Source organism: Erpetoichthys calabaricus, chromosome 2, assembly GCF_900747795.2.
Source record: "Erpetoichthys calabaricus chromosome 2, fErpCal1.3, whole genome shotgun sequence".
In the NCBI taxonomy this organism is placed as follows: Eukaryota; Metazoa; Chordata; class Cladistia; order Polypteriformes; family Polypteridae; genus Erpetoichthys; species Erpetoichthys calabaricus.
The window spans coordinates 292,025,411-292,044,329 of NC_041395.2; the positions used below are offsets into that span (position 1 = coordinate 292,025,411).

Here is an 18,919-nt window from a genome sequence, read left to right on the forward strand (position 1 = left end):
AGCATAATATATCGTATAACCTATAAGAATTTGCATCTTGTTACTTGTAGGTACACTGCAAAAATCTACATTTTTTTATTTGGTGTACTGTTAATGGTAATTCTTCTTTGTAAAAATCTTGAGTATGTGTAGTTATGATAACACTAGTTGTCAATTGTGTCTTTTCTTATTTTCTTGTATCTGTGTTAACACTGTCTTATATTTTCTAATTTCCTGCTGCAAACAAGTTTCCTCTAGGATAATAAAGTCTACCTACCTACCTAGTATTGATGCCAAATGCTACATAATTGAAGTTAAAGATGCCAATGTTTATTAATATTTCAAACAGGTAGGACTCACAATACAAAAACATATTTCATGACTAGTGACGCTCAAATTATACTAGTTGAAAAACAGGTCATGCATGAGTTTCCTCTAAGTACTTGTCTCTTAAAGGGTTTATTTATTGACAGAAGTAGATGAATCTGATCACACCACAGTCAATTAAACACTTCATCCTGAATCAGCAAAATAATAGTGAAAGCTTGAAAGCAAAGAAAGCTGATCAATAGATCAGATTAAAAACAAAATCAACCAAAAAAGCATTAAATCACCACTGATTAGGTCAAATTGTAAGTGCCCAGCAGCATCTCTTCCCCTTTCAACAAAACAATTACAAGCACAAAACTTTTCACCACATAGAAGAAGCAGATTGATAACATTTACCTGTATTTTTATTGGCCATGAGAAGTTGCTGACATACACATAGAAGGTGATGTTGGGATTGTTCCTGAAGCTGAACTTCTCACATGAGAAGCTGTCTCTGTAGTCTCTTATATTTGACTTAGAAACAATTGGAATTTCCTCTCCTGATATTGTCCCAGCTACAAAAAATCAAAACAGCACACATATATGAAAAGTATAACAAACTTTCTCCACACACACACAAACTCACACAAAGTATATCTACTTCAATTGTATAAAAAGTGTGTCATACATTAGATAAATCTTAACAAACAGTACTTAACTGATTTTACTAACCTCCGGTTATCCCAATAAAAAACATGTCACATTAAATTGCTTTTTTCAGCAAATTTCGTCACAACCTTCATTTACATAATCTTAGCAAGTCGGAGGAATTTGGTGGCCTCTGGTGCTTCTAAAAACGGGTCGCCTAATGTGACAAACCCAAAGACTGATTCCAATTACCCAGTGGCACACTCCAATAAAGTCAAACAGGGTTGTTTTTGTCTTTAGTTATAGGTGTGGGCTCTATGTGCTTGAAAGCTGACAACCAATGAATGCTCAACTGGAAGTACAGTGCATAGAATGAAACAACAAGGAATAAGGAACAGGCGGCACGATGGCGCAGTGGTAGCGCTGCTGCCTTGCAGTTAAGAGACCTGGGTTTGCTTCCCGGGTCCTCCCTGCGTGGAGTTTGCATGTTCTCCCCGTGTCTGCCTGGGTTTCCTCCGGGTGCTCCGATTTCCTCCCACAGTCCAAAGACATGCAGGTTAGGTGGATTGGCGATTCTAACTTGGCCCTAGTGTGTGCTTGTTGTGTGGGTGTGTTTGTGTGTGTCCTGCGGTGGGTTGGCACCCTGCCCAGGACTGGTTCCTGCCTTGTGCCCTGTGTTGGCTGGGATTGGCTCCAGCAGACCCCCGTGACCCTGTGTTCGGTTTCAGCGGGTTGGAAAATGGATGGATGGATGGAATAAGGAACACACCTGTTTTGCACGACACACACAGAAAAGAGGCTCGTCTGTCTGATGTCTCATGTATTACATACCAGAACAAAATGGGGAAAAAAAGGGCTGAGATTGTAGCTGAACTTGCCATACCTGTTAACTCTTCGTACAGCACCAGCTCTGACAGGTAGCATATTATTGGCAATCACAAAAAGGGGCAACCATCGCTCTGCTGGAAAGTCAGCACTCAGTTGGCAGTGTACACATGGGCAGCAGTTTTCATTTGTTTAAATTGCCATGGTCCAGCAAAAATATCAGTGACTGCAGTGAACAAATCTGATATATCCTCTGTTTCACTGCATCACAGGCTCGCACATGAAGGCGGCCATCAAGAGCATCACAGAAGCTACAGAAAAAGGCTTCAAAAAGGATTTGGATTAGATGGAGCGATCCATGGTCTACACATCTACTCGGGCACAGGCCAAGGATTGATATCCCCTGGCTGGGTCACCTGGGTGAGGGTGTATAACTGGTGATTAAAGGCCTAAAAAACTCGATGACGACAGGTTTCATCACTTAACTTTGCCTTAATTTTGATATCAGCAAATGTTTCTCTTTTTTGAAGCTCGCATCATAGCTGATTTGTTTCTCAATTTCATATATTCACACTTTTATTAATTTGTTTAAATTATTTAGTGACAACAAGTTGGCTTCTTATGCCATGAATATCATGCAGCTTATAGACTCCATAAGATGACAAATTCAGGCTGCGCCAAAGAAAGTGGTATTTGTACAGATTTTGTATTATATTTGTACAGAATTTGACATCTCCTAAGAAGAAAAAAGGGTGTGAAGGATGAGATGTTGTTAAGAGAAAAAATAACCTGTTAATGATATTGAAGAATGCTTCATCTCACCAAAAATACCTAGATATGATATGTTACTATGACACCTGTCAGCCTGTCAATTTAAATATAAGTTGTCTAAATACAGAAAATAATACTGCTGTTGAATAGCAGTTGCCTGGAAATTGCAACAGATGATAACTAAGAAAGATGCAATTAAAAAAACACAGAGAAAAAGTATAAAGTAGCTGTGTCTTCATGGTTAGATACAGTAGAGCTGTGCCAGAGGCCTGATCACAAGTTAGTGTAGGGCACCAGTCGGATAGCAGCCTTGTAGAGGGCACACTCGGGCAGAGACTAAATTAAACCAATAAATAAATAAGTCAGCGGTGAAATAAATATTCAGAGTTAAGCTGTTTTCATGATGCAAATGATAAAGCTAACATTTGTCTTTTTTCCAAACTGCACACAGTTCAGAGAAAAAGCCAAGCAGTGTGAGAATTTTTTTCTCTTGTGCCATTAAGTACACAAAATATAAATTAGAATTTTTACATAAGTGCCAAAAAAAAAACGAAGTATTTTGACATAAAAAACAAAATGCAGCTCAACTGCCTCTTTTCCTGCCCATGAAAATACATCAGTGCTACTGGGAGCCTTGGAATCAACGGATAGAAACATTCAACTGTCACTTGATTAGATAGCCGAGCGCGGACTTTACTGAAGAACGCCCAGGATGGTGTAGGGGCCAGTTGGTCAACATCTCCAAGAATTTCACTGTTTCTGACATTGTCTGTTATAACTGATTGTGGCTCCAATAAATTTATTTTCTCCAATTTTTGCTTTCTGCTCCTCTATTGTCAATTGTTCGCAGTTCAACAATTATCATAATGTATTGAAATTGTTGGGTCTATGTAAGTCAGTTTGAAACAGCTTTTTCTTGTTGTGTGTTTAAAAAAATCTATGTCTGTATGTGAATTCATTATGTAGGTAGTTATTTGTAAAGTTTGTACTTGAATTTACCTGTAAATCTCTTTTAGCTCTTTGAGGCCGCACTCAGTGAAGAGCATTACACAAAAATAAACAGAATTGAATTAACTTAACTAATAAATAGTTCTACCTCTTCAATCTTCTCATCCAGGTACACAGTATATACTTACCTATTTGTACCTGACATTGTTTTGAAAAATAGACAATGTAGGCCAGAAAGGCAACTTTCTTACTGAAGTGTATGTTTGCACGTTTAGCCCGTATGGTGTGAAATATGATTGTAACTATAGGTTCTGTCAAGGAAGGAGGTCCAATAAATGTAGAACAAAGCTACCTTGGAGAAATATAACTCTATGTCAAGCTGTAATATGTCACACATGTCTGGAGAGAAGACCAGGAGGCTGCATTATATATTTCGGTTATTAGTTTTGTGGTAAGTGGGTTCACTTTGCAGTCTTTGCAGTTACAGTATGATGAATCAATTACAAGGAATTCCCTTTCATACCCTGATTATGTTACAGGAAGTATGTTTAAAGCATCACCTTTCAGGAATACCACTGATATAGGATCAAACTGTTCTAGCAAAAACAGAAACCACCTTGACAGATCAAGAGTGACATGAATCTGTTCTTTTAAAGATCTGACTATAGAGAATCCACATCATTTCAGAGGTGATGCTGTAACTGCAGCACAGTGAACTGTAATGGAGGCTAATAAGACACCTTCACTAAAAAGGTGAGGGGCTGTTGATGACCCTGGCTGTAAGTAGTTTGATCAACTGCATGAATGATGTTTTTTGGACTGTGGGATGACACTTGAAACATTAGTGGTGAATCCCTCTGTTAGCATTTGCAGCCACCCAGTGACCATGCTGTAATCCACAGGCTTTATGTATTTTCCTTTTCAACAAAGCATTTCAAAATTAGCAAAACTTTACACATGGCCGAAAAGATGTTCTAAGAAAGTGTTAATAAATAAGCCTGATGGTCCTTAGATATCTCATTGCCAAAAAAAGGTTTAAAAAAAAGACTGAGGGGGAAAAAATTACTTGAAGACTGGTAAAATGTTGGAAACATTTCTAAAAGATGGTTTAAAATCCACTGGTGATAAAGACAGCTCAGGTTGTTAGTTAACACTGATTTATGTAATGAATTTTAAAGTGTTCTTCGCCCTATCTCTGCATCCATTTCCACCAGAGACATACAATCACATAGCTTGCTGTCTACATAACTGAGATACACTCTTAAAATTACAGCAGGAGACATTTGCAATTACAGTAACTGCTACTAACCAAGGATACACACAGGGTGATTCTGATTAACTCAGAATGCAATGAAAAGTGCTGTTACTACTTTTTAAACATGGCCTCACTAGCTGTGTAAAATTTTCTGAGTTCACCTACAGTATTGTACTGTCCACTGTAAGGCCAGAACATACTAAGACTGTTTGGAAACTGGCATTTTAACAGGGTCTTGATAAACTGTTACATAACTTTCATTACCATCCATCCATCCATCCATTTTCCATCCCGCTGAATCCGAACACAGGGTCACGGGGGTCTGCTGGAGCCAATCCCAGCCAACACAGGGCACAAGGCAGGAACCAATCCCGGGCAGGGTGCCAACCCACCGCAGGACACACACAAACACCCACACACCAAGCACACACTAGGGCCAATTTAAAATCGCCAATCCACCTAACCCGCATGTCTTTGGACTGTGGGAGGAAACCGGAGCGCCCGGAGGAAACCCACGCAGACACGGGGAGAACATGCAAACTCCACGCAGGGAGGACCCGGGAAGCGAACCCAGGTCCCCAGGTCTCCTTACTGCGAGACTGCAGCGCTACACACTGCGCCACCGTGCCGCCCACTTTCATTACCAGCTTCACAAAAAAAAAATAAACAAATAAAAATAGTGCCATCTTTGTTGAAATTTCTTATGATATAAAAACAAAATAATAAAGCATACACAGAGAATTGAGAAGAAACAAACTAAGTAGTTATCAGTGTCTACTGATATATGAAAGTATGATTTATTTTTAAGTCCTCATTTATGTTTTAATATCCTAGGTTTGAACACCACATACACCCCCTTTCTATGTGAAGTTTGCATGTTTTTTCCATGTATGTATGGATTTCCTCACACCCCAAAGATGTGCTTTAGTTGACTGCCAATTCTAAATTAGCCCAGCAAAAGCATATCTAAAAACATTTAAAAATCGACATACCTTTAAGTTAACAGGACTGTCAATCAGCCAAGGGGACCAGATTAATTATGACCATTTAAGGTATCAATGTTAGCAACTTAATGTAACCAATGATGTTAAAGGTTTTCTGATTATGTAATGAATTCCTTGGAATTGTGACGTAATCAATGAAGTGTATGAACAGAGCGCATTACGGATTCCTCCTTTGTAACACTTGCTAATAAGGTGCTTGCACTCCTGTAAGTGTTACCTCTTACAAGACTTAGATAATAAAAAGATTGATTGATGCTTTCTTCTACTTGTATTTATGGCCTCATTTATATAGGGACAACAGGGTACCTTGTGGGGGTGTTGCCAAATTTCACTTCAGAAAATTATAACTTTCTGAAAAGGTTTAAAAAATATAGAAGCGTAGTAGGACCATGATGAAAAAAAAAATACGGATACAGTGAAGAAAAAAAACTAAATGTTGAGATTAAAGTAAACATTTTGACTTTATTCTCGACATTTCCTCTTTATTCTCACCATTTATGTCGAGATTAAAGTCGAAATTTCCACTTTATTCTCATAGTTTATTTTGTCAGTAGAATGTTGCAAACTAAACTTCATCTTAAAATGAATGTTTCATTTACTAGATTTTCTCAAACCCCGTCATAAATTATGTAGCACATTAAATGCTTTGTGTTAAGTGTTCCCCGACCCATGTCAATTGGTATGTGCTTCTTAAACTGATTTCCTCCGCACTAAGAGGAGGCGCAGGCAGCGATCACCACACAGAATACATTCACTTCATGATATTCCTGCTCTCTGAACATTTAGAATGCTAAGATAAATACTTGATATCATTTTCATGATGAAATGTATTAAAGCATGTGGAGGCACGGTGGCGTGGTGGTTGCACTGCTGCCTCGCAGCAAGGGGGACCCGGGTGTTCCCTGCCTTGAGTTTGCATGTTTTTCTGGTGGGTTTACTCGGCGTGCTTCAGTTTCCTTTCAAAGCCATGTAGGATGTGGGGTTTTGTTATGTATTATTGACACTGCTACTGTATATGTTGCTCGTATTCACCCAGTGATGTGCTGGTGCCCCATTCAGGATTTGCTCCTGCCTCACACACAATGCTTGCTGGGATGGGTGCAACCCAGAATGGATGGCATAATTAAACATGTTAAACAAAGATTTCTTATTTTAAGTTCTGAACACTCCGTGGGCTAAGTTTATAACTAGTTTTAATTTCACAAAGACGTTTATCGTGTGGTGATTGGTTAGGTGGAGAAAGAAAAAGGAAGGATAGGAACTGAGGGTTTAGTACGTCAGACAGAGACAGCATGCATGCAATAAAGAAAGCCCGCTCAGAAGAACATCCATTGAATTCTGTGTTCATGTCTCCGACCACCACATCACAAACCCAACATTTACACAATATTTGAGTTAAACCTGTGCAATACACACACACCTGCCATAAAGTTCTCTACACTGAACGTACACTGGGGACCCCTTAAAGCAAGGAAGCAGCACTATAGCCACGCCACCGTGTCCCCTGCCACCCATGTTTAATACATGCTTTAATGCATTTCATCATTAAAAAGATATCAAGTATTTATCTTAGTATTCTGAATGTTCATAGAGCAGGAATATCATGAAGTCAATGTGCGGCGATCGCTGCCGGCACCTCCTCAGTGCAAGAGGAAGTCAGTTTAAGAAGTGCGTAGAGATTAACAACTGGGTCGGGAACACTTAATATAAAGCATTTAAATGTGCTACGTTAACTTATGACAGGGTTTGAGAAAATCTAGTAAATTAAACATTCATTTTAAGATGAAGTTTAGTTTGCGACATTCTACTGACAAAATAAACTACAAGAATAAAGTGGAAATGTCGACTTTAATCTCGACATAAATGGCAAGAATAAAGTGGAAATGTCGCGAATAAAGTTAACATGACGACTTTAATCTCAACATAAATGTCAAGAATAAAGTGGAAATGTCGAGAATAAACTCAACATGTCGACTTTAATCTCGACATTTAGTTTTTTTTTCCTTCACTGTGTCCGTATTTTTTTTTTCACCATGGCCCTACTACGCTTCCGTATAAAAATGATTAAATGTTGGGTGGTGTTTTTTGTATTGCATGATTAACTTTTTTCACAAGATGACAATAAAAACAAATAGGCTGGTTTCAAACTAAACTTTATCTTGCTTTACTGAACCAAGATATTGGTTGAAGATTAACGCTGAGACAATGACAGCCCACCCAGATCTGCCTTCACAACTACTGCCAGGACAAAGAGCTACAAAAGAAGAATGAGAAGAGAAACAAATACAATTTTAAAATAAGTTAGTAGAAGGAAACGTCTTGCAAGTTTTAAGAGTTGGTGTTTTGTTCAAATGTTCTTACTTTTCATTGTATCATGTTTGCTTAACGTTAAAAATTCATTCAACATTAATAGAAAAAAACAGTTAAGAAAAAATGTTTGAAGAAGTCTGCAATGAAAGATTAGCTTGTCCTATTTATCAGCACAAGGTGAAATATTTGAATTGTTCCAGACACAAATTTAATCAGAGGTTTAAAAAAAAATTAATTTTGAGTCACATCTCTTAAACAATGACATTATAATCTCAGTATTAACAGTAGAGTCGCAGGAAGTTTATCTTAATTGAAATCACGCACACTTTATAATGCTTTAGTTCTGAATTTTTGAACTGAGGTTCACAAGCTGTTAATTAATGAAGGACACCATAAAGCATTTAAAAAGGACAACATTAATGTCAATTAAATAATTAAGAGACAGAAGACAAATAAGACACCTCTTTTCACACTGTCGATTGGTTTGCTGCCTTAAAAAAATTTAAATATTCACAAAGATGCTCTGTAAATTTTCCTTGCTGATGGCTTCTGAAGTTTTCAAATATATGGTGAAAGAACAATAAATTATCTGTATTATAAATTAGACATTAAATCAACATGAAAAAAAAATCCCTAAGAATGCATTATCTTCAAATACTAACCAGAAACCACATTTCTGGATATTTTACTATAGTAAAGTGGAATGTTATGTAATAAATGACCAGTAGTGCACTATGTAACAAACAGGCGCAGCGTGTCTCTCAAGGGTTTGGCATTTATAACATTTTACACCCTGGATTAAACATTGTCTGGGATGTCTTTTATACTTCCCCTGTGTTTGACAGGCTGGTGACTTTAAGCTGACTATGTGTGAACGCGCTGCACAGTAGACGGACACTCCATCACTTTACCTCAACTACCTAAGCTACCCATCAACTCAGAACTGAAGGCAGCAGGTACTGAAAAGGATAGCTGGATTCACAGTAAATGAAATGCTCATCTATCTGTGCAAAACAAGCTAGTCAGATTGCTCGGAACAATCGACTAAGTATTAAAACGAATGAGCTGAAATATATAACAAGTTAAAATTAGCATGAACAAACATAAGGAAAAATAAATATTCAACATGTTTCACTTCAAATTAACTTTTCTTGGATTCCAAAAAGGCAAACTTAATAATTATAGCATCAAGCTTTAAGGAGGTGGTGAAAACCTGCTCAACTGACAGAAACAAAAAGTCTAACAAATGTTACAGCAAAATGGTTTGGCATCTTCTTCTGCTTCTCAGTGCCTAACATAATAATATAAGCATAAAAATGACTATAAATTTTCATTATGCTAATGACAATTATTTAACCAATTTGAAGAATAAAAAAATACTGTATTACATGTGCTTCTGGGATTTTTAATATTTTTCTGGCATACTGTATTTACCTACTTTCTCCTTTTCCAGTTAAGACTATTTTCTCTTGTTTTTGCCATCAACACAACTTACATATCAGTACTGGTCCTTGTGCCAGCCTTGTTTTAGCATTGATAAGCCGTGAGTGTGCAGATTATGCATTGTTTATTCTCTCCAAAATGTAAACAACAATAAATTATTCAAAGCATTATTTTATTTCCCAGTGGTAAAATGTTTCAGACTTTCTTTTAAACAAGCATGCAGTGAATATTAAAGGATATGTTGGGTATTTTAAAGTCACATGTATTTCTTTCAGACTCTTAAAATACATTTTATTTCACCAGAAATCATCTGTTGTTATCTATAAATTCATATTTAAAAAATGTTAGTTTAGGCATGACAAGAAACTTTTACTAAAAGCCTTAAAACTTCAAAATTGACACATTTAATAAGTGGAGAATTTTCCTGAGTGTTTAAATATGAGCATCAATGTTGCTTTTGCAAAAATATAATTTATTATGAGAGTTTCCACCATTGTCAAACAAGTCTGCCAGTCCACTAAACTTCATTCCCTCTCTATACAGGGTGTCCCAAAAGTCACTATACACTTCCTTTTTTCTATTTCGTTCCAGGTATCATTCGGAGAGACTTAAGCCATCGGCATATGACAACTTAAGGCTTTGCAGTTTTTGTAAACGTGTCATTCCTTTAACTATGGCACCCCCTCCCCACACTGCCAGGTTAGTCAGAGATTTCTTGAACATCAAGTTTCCTGGCCGATGGATCGGTCAAAGGGGTCCCCTCAAATGGGCTCTGCGCTCCCCTGACCTTACACCTTTTTTTGTGGTGTTATATCAAAAGCAAAGTGTATGCCACTAAGCCCCGTAACCTGTCACAGCTTGAGGAAAGAATCTGCACGGCCTGCAGCAAGGTCGGGGAAGAGATGCTGCAAAATGTCTGAGAGGCTGGTGCCGGAAGGTAGCTGAAAGTTGAACAAAATGGAGGCATTCATGTGGAGGTATACAACTAGTCTTCAAGGCATTAGAACGTGATGGCTAGCCTAGCAGGTAAACCTGCAATGACTCCTTTGTTGATGCTAGAAATATTAATAAACTCAGTTTCTTGTGTAATTTTTAGGAATTTATTAAAAGTGTATAGTGACTTTTGGGACACCCTGTATACTGTATATACAGTATATATGGTAACCTTTCACCAACAACGGCTTGTAGCACGTTTTGTAAATGGTGCAGTTGCAATTATACTGTACAATAAAGCTAATGGAGGCTATACTTTTTACCTGTAAAAGTTTTTTTTTTTTTGGGCAAGCATTTCCATAAATAAGCTGAAAGGTCAAGCAAAATTACATCTTTTATTTAAAAAGATTACAATATGCAAGCTTTCAAGGCAACTCAGGCCCCTTCTTCAGGCAAGAAAAATAAGCTATTATTTTATTTTTTTGTGTACAACTTGGTCAGCGGTAACTTGTTTAATGACAGTAGATTTAATCCTAGCCTTAAAGACTGAAGAACAGTCGTAGACTACTAAGCACTGTTGTAAGTCGCTCTGGATAAGAGCGTCTGCTAAATGTTGTAAATGTAAATGTAAATGTATTAATATGTCCGACTATGAAAAAAATTAAACGTTTAGCCAATGGTTTAAGCATATCTATATGAGTCATAAAATACAGATTAGAAGCTATAACAGATTGAAGGTGAAAGAAAAAAAAGAGACAGAAAGGAAAGAAGTGGAAAGACTGAGAGTAGAAAATGTAAAGCCTGAAGCTACACTGAGACGCTGGCAATTGGTGGTGCAAAATTAGCAAATGCCTACTGAGAACGAATGCCTTTGCTACATAGAGGGGAACTTACTGCTAACCACCACTGAAAACAGGGACATGACTGTTTAATCTCACAAAGCTGCTGTCTGAGATTCTGATAGGGATAACTTTCCAGCCATTATCAATCTTTGTGTTACACAAACATTTTTCCATTTTTTGAAATTAAAATGGAAGAAGCAATCAAAGCTGCAAGGACAAAAGGACAGTTTTGATAAGAGCAAGTTTGTTTTTTGATCTTGTTAGCTACAGCAGAACACTGCTTAGCATTTATACCCCAAATGTGACTGAATGTTTCCTCAATTTCACTAGTTCACCTGTTATATGTGTCCCATAAAACACCACTGTAAACCGTTGGAGGAGATACAGTAATCCCTCACTTATCGCGGGGGTTACGTTCCAGAGCCCCCCGCGATAGGTGAAAATCCGCGAAGTAGCGACCTATATTTATTTTATTATTTATACATATTTTAAGGCTTTATAAACCCTTCCCACACTCTTATACACCTTTCTCACTCTCTTGTTAACCTTTCCCACACTCTTATAAACACTTCCTATGCTCTTAAACACTTTCTACATTCTTAAACACTGCAGACCAACACTGCACACTGCACGCAGCGATCAGACGTCAATGTGTCTGCACTCGCTTTGTGAAGGGGGGCAGCTGAACTCACGCTGAGCAGAAATGGACTTTGTGCTGCTTCTGCCAAAATGCCTGCTTGTCGCTCTGCGCGTTCGGAAGGATCAGGAGGAGTGGGGGTGTGTGAGGGCTGAACGCACGTTCGCTCAAACCCCCCCCCCCCCTCCTCGGAGGCGCAGTACGCTCCTGCCACTTCGCATTGTCAAGGGGGTGGGGACCTGAATGAACGCTAAGGAGAAGTGGACTTTGTGCTGGCTTTGTGAAGCTTGTCGCTCTGCGTGTCAATAATTTTAAAGCCTTGTATTTTCCTGTCTCACTGTCTTGTCTTGCATGAAGTTAAAATGTTTTATAATAGTGAGATGTTACTCATATCCTTAGCCCGACATCCACATATCATATGTGTTAACAAAGTGTGTTTTATAAGTTTACATGTGTTTAAAGCATGTGGGATGGGTATTTTAAGGCTTAAACTATAAAAATGTTTATTTATATGGTCTTTCCATATCGCGGATTTTCTCCTGTTGCTGATGTGTCTGGAACATAACTTCCGCGATAGGCGGGCAATCACTTGTATTTAAAAACCCGCGAAGTCGTGAATCCGCAAAAAGTGAACCGCGAAGTAGCGAGGGATTACTGTACATTTTTTTTTTTTTGTAATAAACTTAGAAATAATTCTTCACTTATGATGAAACATTTCTGGGGTAAATGAGTAGGCCACATTGCTTTAATTTCAAAAATAGCTAACTTAGGCTTTAATTGCAAGTAACCCAGTTTGCACCCTAACTACTTCTGAAAGTGGCAATTTGAAAGTACAAGACTCATGAACCTACTGAATATACAGTTGAAAATGAAAAGGTTCTTAGTGTCTTTTTAAAACAGGAAACCACTTTGTGTGTGAAGTGTGCACCTCTCTCAGACTCACCAGCTTTTTAAAACGTTCTTACCTGTTGATCCCACTGACCATGTGATGTTCAGATTGAAATTGTTGGATGCGTTTATAGACATATCAAGATTCTTGTTTGACTGTGGATAAAAGAAAAATCAAACATATATAGCTGATAAACCAGAACTGGTATAGGTTAAATATTTTATCATAAGAGTCATTTTAAGCTTAATAAACCAGAAGACAATATAGTAAAATGTGGGTCAGCATTGAGATTCTGGGAGTTCCAATTGAGGTTGGCCCAAATATAAAAATTAACTGCTAACACATCATTAAATTGACATTACAAATGCTATTTCAGTATATTACTATTTATCAAAATATTTTTAAACAGACATTAAAAAAAATCCTAAAATTGTATATGTACAGGTTTAAATAAAAATAATCAAGTATGCCAGAAGGTAAGGATCCTATTGTACTGTATATGAATATCAAAAATCCAGCATTGTGACTAATTTTAATTTCCTACATATTTAATAAGGAGAAAAAAAGGATTCTCCCCTGCTATTCAGTCTGATTTTCACACAAACAGTAAAAGGCCTGGCTTGACAAGAAACTGAATGGCACCTCCAGAGCCTTGACTCATTCATTACATTTTACAACAGACAGTCTACCCACCTGCTCTGGGTTAGCCATGAAGTTGATAGCTGTATAATGACGGTCATCCTCCTGGAGGAGGCTGAAGGTGAACTGATAGTCAATGAGAAGGCTATCTGTGGACAAGATAAACAAGTATCACACACAGTCCAAGGGCAGGCAGCCAGCTGGAGACAGCAAATCATACAGAGAAGGTTCAAAAGAAAAAGAAAGAAAAATGTCATCTAGTGTATTTCACATTCACATTAGCAGGGCAAGACAAGATGGGAAAAAATGTTAAAAACAAAGGTAGTTTTTGTGTTATATAATATTATATCAAAATCATTCAACCCCCATTGCAAATTAAGTTTATTGGCAAAATTTACAAACTCTCCTTGCAATAAACAAATCAAACAAGAACAATTTAAATTGCTCAGCACATCTAATATTACAAGTGCAACACAAAATGGCACTTTTCATGACTACTGCAGTCTCAAAATTATTCAAACCCCTGAATAGAATCCCCCATAAGAGCACACATTTGCAAGTCAAGTGTTGTCTCAAGCACACCTGATGCAATTAATCAAGGGCCTCATTAGTTGCATTAGGTGTGCTTGAGATTGAACACATCAGATACCTGGACTGGCTAGGGATTTGTTCACAGTGATGGTTGATTGCATGTTAGAAACATGGGTAAGTCAAGAGAACTATCCAAAAGGTTAAGAGATCATTTTCTTGCACAAAAAAGGAAAAGAATACAAAAAGATATCAAAGGCACTGGATGTTCCTACAGATATTGTTGGAAGCGTAGTTTGCAAGTTCAAAGTTAAAGGAACACTGGCTGCACTAGCTGGACGTGGCAGAAAGAGGAAGCTATTGAAAGCTGCCACCATGTGTCTGAGGAGGCAGGTGGCCAAAAACCCTCAAGTGACTGCAAAAGACTTGCAGCAAGACTTTGTGGCAGCAGGCACCAAGGTTTCAGTTTCCACAGTAAGGTGCATACTAAACACTGAAGATCTCCATGCCCAAACTCCGATATACACCACTACTGACCCATAAGTACAAGAAAAGTCGGCTCCGATATGCTCAAAACCATATATATTGGGATTCTATTCTGTGGAGCAATGAAACAAAACTGGAACTTTTCAGGCCTATGGATCAACAGTATGTCTTGGAGGCAGAAGAATGAAGAATTTACTGAAAAGAACACTCTGTCGGCAGATGAAGCATGGCAGTTGCATGGTGATGCACTGGGGCTGCTTTGCTTCTTCTGGCACTGGAAACCTGCAGCATGTGGAGGGCAAGATGGATTTAATCAAGTATCAAGAAATCCTAGGAGAAAACATCATACTATCTCTATGGAAGCTGAAGCTTGTGCATCACTGGTCATTCCAAGAGGACAATGATCCCAAGTAAACCTCAAAGTCCACTAAGGCTTGGTTTCAGAAAAAGTCCTGATAGATTTTAGAGTGGCCGTCACAGTCACCTGACTTGAACCCCACAGAAAATCTCTGGTGGGATCTGAAGAAGGCAGTTGCAGCAAGCAAGCCCAAGAACATTAGTGAGATAGAGGCCATTGCCCATGAGGAATGGGGTAATGTTTCTCAGGAACCCTACTGGAAGCTGGAGTCTGCTTATGCATCACGTTTGCAGCAAGTCATAACAGCAAAAGGATTCTCTACTAAGTATTAAAGATGCTTGAATAATTTTAAACTGCAGCAAGTCATTAAAAGTGGCATTTTGTGTTGAATGTGGATAAACCACTCGTAATATTAGTTGTGTTGAGCTATTTAAATTGTTCTTGATTGATTTGTTTATTGAAAATAGCTAAATAATTGTTAATTTTGCCAATAAACTTAATTTGCAATGGGGTTTGAATAAATCTGAGTGCAACTGTATAAAAATAAACATAAGAACTCAGTTCCCCATAATGTACATCTTAGGAATCCTTGTTTCCCTTGACTTGAACACTTGGCTGTAAAAACAAGAAGTCAGCATTGTCCATTCTTTCACATCACACAAGAAAAGCTTTTTCCCATATGTATTAATGCCTAGCAGTGTATTGGAGGAGGAATAAAAAGCAAACTGAAAAGAATAGTGTAAATGGTAAAGCTATCACATATATTTATTCAGCAGGGACCATGTTAAATTTTTAATAGCCGCCAAGGTCTTAATGACATACAGTGCCTTTCATAAGATTTTATTATACGTGGAGAATATTTAATTATGCATATATATTCCTATGCCTCTAATAATCAAATAAACTATGAAAAGAATTAAAAATGCAATCATGTGCATTTGGAAACCAAAATCTCATAAAGTGTGACTGAAACAAGCATCTAAAATATTTCTTATACACATGTGTAGTTTTGTGCAAGTGACAAAATCTTCCTGAACTTGCTTATGTTAGCATAGGGTCTGAGCCTATTTTGTCAGGAACAAGATGGGCCAAGAGCCTGTTACCGGGCAGAGTGACTACCATGTAAACACAGCCAACTGTATTTTTTATTTACACAGTATAAATAAACTCATATACTGCTTATGTATGAATGTTCAGCAAAGCATTCTTCGCAGTTTACTTTATTATGTATACGTGTAATAAATAAATATCAAGATATGTCAGCATAGCAGCATTTTATTTAACTTGCATTGGACAGAGTGGGTAAAAGCAATTTTCATAAGAATTAATTAACTGCAACACATCTTGACAACACATGTTGAGAAATCTTGAAATCTGATAATGGCATGTATTATTCACTCTTGTATGATAAATGAGAAAATTAAAAAAAAATAAAAACCTTAGCAGTACACATAAACTTAACGACTGTTTGTGTAAAAATGTAAAATAAACACACATATACACATAACATATTGAAATTTTGTAATAAAAGTCCCAAAAATGAGATGCCATTTACATTTAGTGAATCAGAAGGAGTTGGGGATAACAACAAACAATAATAATAATAAAGCACAATGTACAAGTTTCGTACAGAATAGTGAATCGTTTGAACATGTCCACAGATTCTTAGGAAGGTTGAGATCCTCTGCAACAAGACAGAAAAGACAAACCTTAATGGTACTGAGGTAAATCCTAGGATTTGATCTAAGTCAAAGACAAAGCCTGACTGGCCTGGAGGACTCCTTAACACACAGTAAGATGAAAATATGGATGGTTGTTTCCAAGTTCAGCTGTTGCTTAACAACTCTCAACAATATTCAGTCTGTCAGTCATTATCCAACCTGCTATATGCTAACACAGGGTCACGGGGGTCTGCTGGAGCGAATCCCAACCAACACAGGGCGCAATGCAGGAACAAATCCCGGGCAGGGCGCCAACCCACCGCAGGACACACGCACACACACACACACACACACCAAGCACACACTAGGGACAATTTAGGATCATCAATGCACCTAACCTGCATGTTTTTGGACTGTGGGAGGAAACCCACGCAGACACAGGGAGAACTTGCAAACTCCACGCAGGGAGGACTCAGGAAGCAAACCCAGGTCTCCTTACTGTGAGACAGCAGCGCTACCACTGCGCCACCATGCCGCCCACAACATTCAAAGTGCTTGTTGGAAATATTTGTTTACCATATACTGTTTTTGCATTACTAGGGTCTGAGTATTTTACTGCAAAAAAGCTTGGTGTATCCCAATGGCACATGATTGAGAAGCTGTGAGTGGCTTTGTGTTTCAGGAAATACTGCCCTGAATGGAACAGCAGAAGGAAAATGGGTGAGGTCCAGGGATTCTTTTTAAAGATGAAACTGTAATACCAGCATGTACCACAATGATGTAATTGCCTAGTTAAAAGTAAATAATCATCAAGCGTTTGGCTAAATTTCTCAAGTACAATTTTTTCGCAACAATTATTGGAAAAAAAACACTACAAATGTAATATGGTTCCTTTGCGTTTCAACTCTTCGCTTATGGTTTGTAACCTTAATACTAGAATTACCAGATCCAACGAAAAACTTGTAAATCCGGCCCACCTTAAATTCATTCGCACCTTTCCGTCAGCGTCTTTTGTCTTCTAAATGTGTCAATAAGCCTAAGCAGTAAGCAAGCTGCTATACCATCCCCCCTGCTATACCATCCCCCCACCGCCTCAGAACGGGCAAGAAGTTCTCCCAGTTCCTGCCTTGATTGATTATCTGGGAGTGAGCTACTCGGAATTGTAGGGGAAATAATTTGATGTGTGTTTTGTGTCTATAACAATCGATGTAAACACATCGTTAAAACAGAAACGTTTTTCATGTTTTAGTAATAAATGAAAAAATGTAGACATGAACTGTATAATGTGTGAAGGCTGATGGTCAAATATCAGATAAACACTTTCACAAAAGGTGCAAGTACAATACGTACAGCTTCTGTGGTGCTGTGGTTAGAACTGCCGATTTATAATCCGGAGGTCACGAGTTCGAAACCAGCTCCCCAGCAAATATACCGTATTGAGTAGTGAGCTGCTCTTATTGTTAATATTACACAATAAAAACATACATTTGATTTGTGTCTGTTACAGCCAGTGTAAATTTATAGCTTTATAGCACTTTATAAATTTATAGCACTTGTAAAAGTTTGCGTTATCTTTTTTCACTTTAATTTTCTCAGTCGCGATCATGATAGAACACCCATCCTCCCGCTCCAGATCTGACGTGGTTACTTTTTATCTGAAACTGGGAATAACTGTAGATGTGAGTGGTGTTTTGAGATAATGGAACTGGAAATTCTCTTCTCTGAAGGGATAAAAGCTGACACACAAATGCTGGTGAATCTGCCTTCTTCGTATCTCACCGTCACTTGAATTCTTTTTTTATTCAGTTTTATTTTAGTGTTCCTGCTTACGCTGAATTAACATGCACCTTATGGTCCATGATGTCAAAGCTGCACTGACAAAAAAAACAGAGACATAGGTATCTATATCTATACTAATTAATAAAAGGCAAAGCCCTCACTGACTGACTGACTGATTCACTCACTCACTCATCACTAATTCTGCAACTTCCCGTGTAGGTGGAAGGCTGAAATTTGTCAGGCTGATTCCTTACAGCTTACTTACAAAAGTTAGGCAGGTTTCATTTTGAAATTCAACGCGTAATGGTCATAACTGGAACCTCTTTTTTCACAATATACTGTAATGGACGGCAGCTCGATGGCCGTGGGAGGAGGAGTTGAGTGTCACGTCATCACGCCTCCCACGTAATCACGTGAAAAGACTGTGAACGCAGTAGGGAGAAATGAAGGAGGAGCCGCAAACAGCGAACAACAAAAAATTAATTAAACAATTGAGAAGGGAGTGAAACAATAAGAAGCGAGCGAGTGAAGCATACAAGCATCTTCATGAGGAAAACAAAGCACGGTGTAAAACGTAAGTTTAAATTAAGTTTATAGAAACGCTCCCGCTGCGGATTGCAACAACATATTCGCGAGATAAAAGAACGCAGTAGGGAGAAATGAAGGAAGAGCCGC

General features: G+C 38.0%; 1 protein-coding gene across 1 annotated transcript in view; it reads right to left on the bottom strand.

Annotated features, from left to right (window-relative positions):
• The window catches only part of atrnl1b (attractin-like 1b), a 1,074,694-nt gene that overhangs the window by 503,076 nt on the left and 552,699 nt on the right, over nt 1-18,919 (bottom strand). Inside the window, exons 22-24 of the mRNA XM_028795765.2 lie at nt 13,487-13,581; nt 12,870-12,948; nt 706-863 (exon numbers count right to left, since the gene is read on the bottom strand). Coding sequence (XP_028651598.1) covers nt 706-863; nt 12,870-12,948; nt 13,487-13,581 — 332 coding nt within the window. The remainder of the gene's footprint in view (nt 1-705; nt 864-12,869; nt 12,949-13,486; nt 13,582-18,919) is intronic.